The sequence below is a fragment of the Magnolia sinica genome, chromosome 2 (genome assembly GCF_029962835.1).
Source record: "Magnolia sinica isolate HGM2019 chromosome 2, MsV1, whole genome shotgun sequence".
Lineage (NCBI taxonomy): Eukaryota > Viridiplantae > Streptophyta > Magnoliopsida > Magnoliales > Magnoliaceae > Magnolia > Magnolia sinica.
In genome coordinates this window covers 1,332,395-1,340,401 of record NC_080574.1, presented here as the reverse complement: position 1 = coordinate 1,340,401, position 8,007 = coordinate 1,332,395, and the positions used below count along the sequence as shown (strand labels likewise).

Here is an 8,007-nt window from a genome sequence, read left to right as displayed (position 1 = left end):
TGATGGAACCCACACTTTGGATGGTGTGGATAGTTGTATATTAGTTTCACACGTGAGGACGAGAGTCACCACCATTTTGAAAAGGGTGATAAACTAATATAGGAGTCTTCCCAGTCTACAAAAGCTAGCAAAACTCGCCCAAACAGCTTCGGCATTTTCATGAAAATTATAAGAAAAGAAGACCGATCTCAGGCATTACTTAATTAGAAGAAATGGAGGAAGAAGAAGGTATAATAGAGGAGAGTGGGAGTACGTTCTTCCGAACATTATTCAACTTCACGAATGCAACTGCAGGTATCACTATCAGCCAACACACATTCGATCTACCTTTCCATTTCTTATTATTAATTATGTAATAATTAATAATATTCATTTTCTAATTGTTTATGCCAATCGTATGGTTATGATTGTCTTGGATTGAGGCCGATTTTTGGAATATACTTCATGTTTGTGACGATCATGATTGGGAGTCATTACTTATCATATATATCTTGATTTAAGTAATAGATGTAGAAAACTGTGGGAGAATTTTCAAAAACTTCTCATATTCATGTTATCATGGTATTAGAACAGTTTATTTAGATCATCGATTATTAAACCTAATTGCTCCCTACATCACTGCTACCGTCGCTCCGTCTGACTCGGCAGCACCATCTCTATCCACTTTATTTCACCGCCACCACCAGCACTTATTTCACCGCCACCACCAGCACTGATACCTGAATCTGTCACCGCAGTAGGTATAGAAGAACGTTGGAAATTTTCCAAATCCTCTTGTGTTTATCGTGTAATCTATTTGGTGGGGTCCACGATGCATGTGGGCTTGTTTGGCGTGTGTTTATGCCACGTCTACGCGGACCCCAGTGAATATAGAAAACCGTTGGAAAATTCTCAAAATCCTCATGTTCATCGTGTAATTATGAATTTGATGGGGTCCATTATGCATGCGAGCTTGTTCGTCCTCTGTTTATGCCACGTGTACAGATGGGTCTTGGCACACTAGTGAGGTCCCTTTCCCGAATGGCCTGAATCTTGCTGGCGTATGCGGAGAAGTACCTCTCCTCTTCTCTCCACCAAAAAAATACAAATCCTTTGCAAGGATCATTTGAAGGTAGCTCTCATTAGATGAATAATTGTAATTATAGGAAGTGGGCTGGTCTTCCTAGGGTGGGCCTAAAACTGGAAGGCCAAATTAGATAAAACCAGCCTCGGCCAGCCCTGACTCTTAAGCCATCTTGAAAATCAGGATATTCTAAACTTGCTATAAAAGCTCGAACTGTTAGAGTATGGTAAATTAATCATTTTATCTCATACCCCAAGCCTCACATCTTATGGGTTAGGACCTTAGCCAAACCCTCCTTGTGGGCCCCAAATCACATGGGTACCCCCTCACACGGGCCGCCTACCCCGAGTGTGTCTCCTCATCCCACAGGCTACCCCACTCGAGTTTGGTGTGAAATACGCATTAATCACCCCCGGTGAGGAGTCTCGAACACGAGATTCCTCCTGTGAGCCCCGCTCACCCCAAGTATACCCCTGCATCCCAAAAGCGACCCCACTCGAGCCCGGTGTGAAAATGCCCCTGCATTAATAAGTGCTAGGGCTATTCATGGGCCAAGCCTGGGGTTGCTTATGAAATGATTTTCAATTTGGCAAGTTAGACCTGTTGGGCTAGTCCATTAAAAAATCATATATTTGGTTGTTCCGGGTCTGGTCATTGACAGTGCTATATTGGGTTAACGACAATGAGGGTTGTTTTTGAATTGACATCGCACGTATGTGTGCATTCCACAAGAGATTGCGTTGGGTCAGACCTACAAAGATAATATCCAACCATGGGTGAGGTTTCATCCCTCGGATACTTCTGATCTAAGTCCGCAGTCACACATCTGATCCGATTATACAGTTCCTTAAAATTCGAATGCCGAATTTCATTAATCTCACTCTCTAGTTTCCTAACCATCAATCTCATGGGAGTGGATTAGCTATTACCCGGGTAACATGTTAGTGGGTGTTACCCTTACTGTGTGGGGCCCTCCTTGATGAATGTGTTTCATATCCACACCATTCACCTATTTTTTCAGATCATTTAAAGATATTATGTTGAAAATGCAGAAGATCCAAATCTCGGGTGGACCACACCACTAGAAAAAGTTGTGAATGACCATTAAAAGCTTTTTACAAGACACAAAAGTTTTGCATAAATCTAATATTTTTATTTTCCCTTCATCCAGTTCTGGTTGACCTTATCAACGGGTTGGATGATAATTAAACCTTACGGATTTGCTTATAGTGGACCTTGGGAAATTTTTAATGGTGACCGTTCAGTCATCACTGTTTCTTGTGGTGTGGTCCACCTGAGATTTGAATGAGCTTAATGTTTGGCATCATGTTCTAATTATATGTGCTGGAAAAACAATTGAACTGAGTGGATATACAACATATCATCCAGGTGGGCCCTACAATAAGGGTAACATCCAGTAAGATGTTTCCCTCATAACACCTAATCTTTCAACCTTTTATATATCTTTAACTCTCTCATATGAGTTCTACTAGCTGGCCTCAGCTCGACTCGACTCAGCCACTAGCTGACCTCAGCTCAACTCGACTCGGTCCTCGAGCCTGCCTGGCCAGCTTGGCTAAGTTCAGTCAGCAGCTCAGGCCAGTTTGAGCCGAGTTTGTCATTGGAGCATTTCCACAAACACCTGGACTGCACCTTCAAAATCCCACTATTTGTGAAACAGCAATAATGGTTTTACAATTATTTTATCAAACACCTTCTAAACAACATAAAAAACCAAGAAAAAATGGGTATTTGTTTCATGTACATACCTTCCTTACCACCAACCATACTTCGTTGAGTCATTTTATCAAACACTTGGTGAGCAACATCAATATTAAAGTAACCGAGTCACCCAACTGGTTCGATTCGAGTTCAATTCGAGCTGGGTTCGATCTGAGTCGAGTCGAGCTAGGGCCAGCTCGAACTCATTTTCGAGCTCAAAAAATCAGCTAGACTTGGCTCGAACTCAGCTTCGAACCGAGTCGAATTGAGCTTTTTCGAGTCGAGTCGAGCGAGCTAACCGAGCTAGCTCAGTTCGTGTACACATCTAATTATATCTTAATTTCAATAAGGATATGAAACATGTTAGGTTTTCTTATTAAGCTTGGTCAGCTTATATTTTTATTGACTGAAAAATCGTAAAGATAAGGAATTAGCTGATGAGTTGACGCATGAATAGGAAGTTGTGGCTGAATTGGTGCACGACCCACGTGAGATGTGGTCGTATCTATTAGAAGAGGAATTGACCATATTTGGACCATTCCTAATTATTTAATTAAAATTTTACTTGTTATAATAGTATGATTCATATATATATGAATGATGGTATTAGTTGTAAGATTTTAAGCATTTGATTAGTTTTATTTAATTAAATTGTTCTATATCTATAGCAAGTACCAATTAGTAAATTGTATTGACTGATGAATAGTACCTAATTTATTGAATGTTCATGGATGTTGAGAATAGACGGATATTAATGCTTAAATCATTTTGTGTAAATGATCATTAATGAACCTAATCGGAATGTAAAATAAATATTACTTTTGTATCCGAATAATCATATAATAGAATGAGTTAAGTACACAATATACGAGTCACGAATTGAAACTCGGATTTGAGGGTGCACATTCTGTACTCGAATTTCAGGATGTGACAGTCCTAATAAATATTCTTCTCTCAATTTTCTCCTTTGTTAAGGCAGGAACGCAGTCAGGCACCTCAGACACGCACACTCAGACAAGACCCCTTAAGCTAAAAAATTTACGGGTTAGACAACTTTGATGATACAATATTGATGATACAGTACTGGGGTATCACTATAAACCCAATAGCCTTGATATAAATACAACTGCCACATGTACTGTCCAGATTTTTTTTCCTTTTGGAACATTTTTGTCCATGAAACGCAACAAAAACCATCATGTAATTGCGTGTGGTGTTTGAGCAGATCTTCTATAGTATGATGAATGACATGCAGCCGGTTAGACATTACTTAGAATTTGATGCGTGATATACAGGCAATCCAAACTAAACTATTCCAGATAATGGATCCAGTTTAGATGCCTCACTTGATTACCTTAGCTATTAGTAGCTGGACCTTTATAATTGAATGGTTGAAAAAATTTTAAAAAAATAAAAAATAAAAAATCGAAATGGTCTTATTTCAACAGACAAGTATCAGCTAATCAGATGCAAAGATCGCTCAACCATAGATTTTGAAGCTGTTATTTTTAATGACGATGGTGGATTCACAACCTAGCTACTTAATGTGTGCCGTGTGTCCAGTGTTTGACTACAACATAGTATAAAATAACTGAGAAATGATACAATAGGTCATGACTTACTGTAATATGGGAGACATCCAATACTCTTTAATTTCCTCCTCCTTTTCTCAGGTATCGGTATATTATCAGTCCCTTACGCACTCTCACAGGGAGGGTGGTTAGGCTTCATCAGCTTATTCGTCGTAGCGACTGTTTGTTGCTACACTGGAATATTATTACAGAGATGCACCAATGGAAATGCGCAAATTAAAAGTTACTCGGACGTTGGGGAGCGTGCCTTTGGACACAAAGGAAGAATAATAGCTAGCCTTTTTACATATCTTGAGCTATATTTGGTGGCTATAGAATTTCTTATACTTGAAGGTGATAATCTAAGTGAAGTACTTCCCAAAGCAGGCATTGAAATGCTAGGCTGGAATATCAAAGGAAGAAAAGAACTTATCATTCTTGCTGGCATTATAGTTTTGCCAACAATGTTTCTGAGGAAATTAAGTCTACTCGCATATATCTCTGCTGGTGGGGTTCTTGCTTCCATTGCAGTGGTTGTTTCAGTGTTCTGTACAGGTGCAGAAAGCGTTGGATTTCATCAGAAAGGAAGGCTCTTCAATTTTAGTGGAATTCCAACAGCAATCAGTATATATGCCTTCTGCTATGGCGGGCACGCGGTTTATCCAACAATCTATGCTTCGATGAGAAATAAAAAACGATTCAACTGTGTAAGTAAAACTTGGACGATCAAATGCTTGTTTGTCAAATTTGGACGCTTGGGTTATGCTTATGGCAATCTGCTTAGGTCGATTATTGTTGGACAACTGACTCTTCTTTTTCTTTTTTTCGTTTTACCTTTCATTTGCTAAGATGTGACTGACCTTCGGCCAAGATGTTTCTCATTGCAGATTTTGCTTTTGTGCTTTCTTCTTTGCACGATTAACTACGGAATAATGGCGGTAACGGGATATCTGATGTTTGGAGATGATGTAAAATCTCAAGTGACATTAAATCTCCGTGCCAAGATGGTTAGCTCAAAGATTGCCTTATACACCACTTTGATCAACCCCTTCACCAAATATGCCCTGATGGTTGCTCCGCTTGCAATGGCAATTGAAGATATGCTCCAGATAAAAAACAGAATCATCAGCTCCCTTTTTATCTTTTCTATAAGAACTCTTTTAGTTATTAGCACCGTTGTTGTAGCCTTAACAGTTCCATTTTTCGGGTCTCTTATGGCTTTTATAGGGTCATTTTTAAGTAGCATGGTTTCAATGGTGTTGCCATGCTTGTACTATCTAAAGATTTCATCCAGTCGTGGTGGTAAAATAGAGTTGGTTCTTGTTTGGGGGATTCTAGTAATGGGAGTCTTGATTGCAATCACAGGCACTTATTCTTCAGTGAAACAAATTGTAAAACATTTGTGAAGAATTATGGGACTTGATATGACTATTCTTTATATATTTCCCCTCCTTTTTAAGAGGTGATTATGTCATTATATGCATGGTCATCCCATATGTTTTGGAATTTAAGGAATTTATATTTAGTAGAAAATGAAACTAAGCAGAAATTTTCAATATAAAGAACCAAACATGGACGTATTTGTGTTCCATGCATCATTGGCACTCTGGAAATGGCTAAAGATGATAGCTTTCCCCACTGGAACTCTTGAAATTTGGCCATTTTGCCTCGTGAAAAGAAAAATTAGTTTCTAAATTTTCCCTATATATGTGGTATCAGATCGCTTCCTTCCCCCAATAATCACCAGTTTCTAAGTTTTCCCGCACCATTGATTGTGTTCATTTCATGTTCTAACCATTCAGATGGCAGTACCCTCAATGAGGGAGCACCATCTAAAAATTTGAGCATAAACGAGTGCACAGATAGAAGATATATATGATCAATTCAAGTTGGTGTATAGCTGACATCAACATTGAACATGTTGATAATTATGATTAATTTGAATTTGAGGGACTGATTAATGTGAAATTAATATAGATTGTATGGTATATAATGATATGATGATTCATGATTGTAGATGTGATAGATGGTGTGAATTTGAATCCTTTTTTATGGAAATTACCTATTTTAGTCTTTTTATTCAACGGTCATAATACCATTGTTCCTATACAATCTACTATCTTAGATAGCTCGGATTAGTTGGAATGATGATGTAACTTAATAGGTATAGCAAATTCATCTCACACAATCGATGTTGATCGGAGAAGGTAGAGGAGGAAGTTATAACTGCGGAGTTTTATGTGAGGCAAACCCAATTTTGGACAGATTGGATTTGGGAGAGGGAATCTGCATTGGAGCACACGTATGGTCAGTGTCCTTATGGGACATTTGTTTTTCTTCTTCATTTTTCTTCTTTTAACCTCCTTTTTTCTCTCTATAATTCTCCAGAAATTTCTAATTACATGATTTCCCTGATGATTAAGCTAGTTAAAAATAATAATAATTATTATTATTATTATTATTATTATTATTATTATTATAAAATTATAAAAAATTATAAAAAAAAAAAAAAAAAAAAAGCTAGTTGGTCTGGATGTGTTGATTTCGGAATCATTCAAGCTACACTTGCTATTGTAGAAGCTCCAGTCATCCTGATCATGGTCCATGTAATATCATGTTCTTGTGTCTTCAGTAAATAGGATACAGTCATTGTGTATGAGTAGGCTGCTCTTCAATCTAGTTGGTAGAAGTGTGCTAGTGCTGAGAGAATTTTGCTATCTGGGTCATTGTTCTGCTTTTGTTGCTCTAGTAGTCGCAAGAGCATGCTTTTGGTCAGATCTGATCCGATAGGATTGTCCAGGTACAATGCATCAAGGGCTACAATCTGATTTGAACTTATGATCTGATCAATGCACGGATCTTGATAGAAATTTGCAGTTCTATTCAATCATCCATTGATTAGGCCCTATCTGTTAAACCGTAATTCGGTTGGGCCTGAAAATTGGTCAGTGTAGACATCTTGATGCGTTGATCCAACAGTGAACATCAACAGTTGGAATTGATGTGATCTGAGTCATTGATCTTGTTTTTTTAATTTTTTAATGGATCTCATTCATTTGAAACCATATTGGGCTGAAACTTAAACCCTATCTTAATTAATGTGTGTTAAAGAAATCTAGTGGTTCACATCAACCAATGGGCCAGGGACGGGCCTGAATTGTGAACTGCTCAGACCAGACGTTTGGGCCCATTCAAAATTTTAATTTTACTACGCCTAGGCCCGGTCCGCTGCCAGCCTGATATTGAGGTCTTTGGAAAGCTCTAGATACTTACACAGAGGAGGATCAACCTCGTAAATTTGGTGCTGAAGGTAATCTGCCATTTGGGGAGAGAGAGAATTGCATTTAACATAGGAAAGAATAGAAGGATGATACGAGGTAAAGTAAGGAGAAGAGGAAGGCAAGAGAGTTGAGTCTGAATGACCTTCTAAGCATCGGTTACGTCCCACCTCTTGTTATAAATAACAAAACATTAAAACAGGTCTGGAGCCCAGGCCCACAACGACTGAGCCCATACTTAATTACAAAAGATTTCAACAATAGATATAATGAAAATCCACATCAGTTCCATAAATTAGTAACTAATCCTAAACTTATCTCCATCAATTGAATTATACCTAATTATCCAATATAAGATTTGCTTCTTCCAAAA

General features: G+C 38.2%; 1 protein-coding gene across 1 annotated transcript; it reads left to right on the top strand.

The window, feature by feature from the left end:
- Positions 1-212: 212 nt before the first annotated feature.
- LOC131237987 (amino acid transporter AVT1I-like) lies at positions 213-5,762 on the top strand. The gene is made up of 3 exons (XM_058236119.1): positions 213-294; positions 4,459-5,063; positions 5,244-5,762. The coding sequence occupies exons 1-3, from the start codon at positions 213-215 to the stop codon at positions 5,760-5,762; spliced, it is 1,206 nt and encodes a 401-aa protein (XP_058092102.1).
- Positions 5,763-8,007: the final 2,245 nt, after the last annotated feature.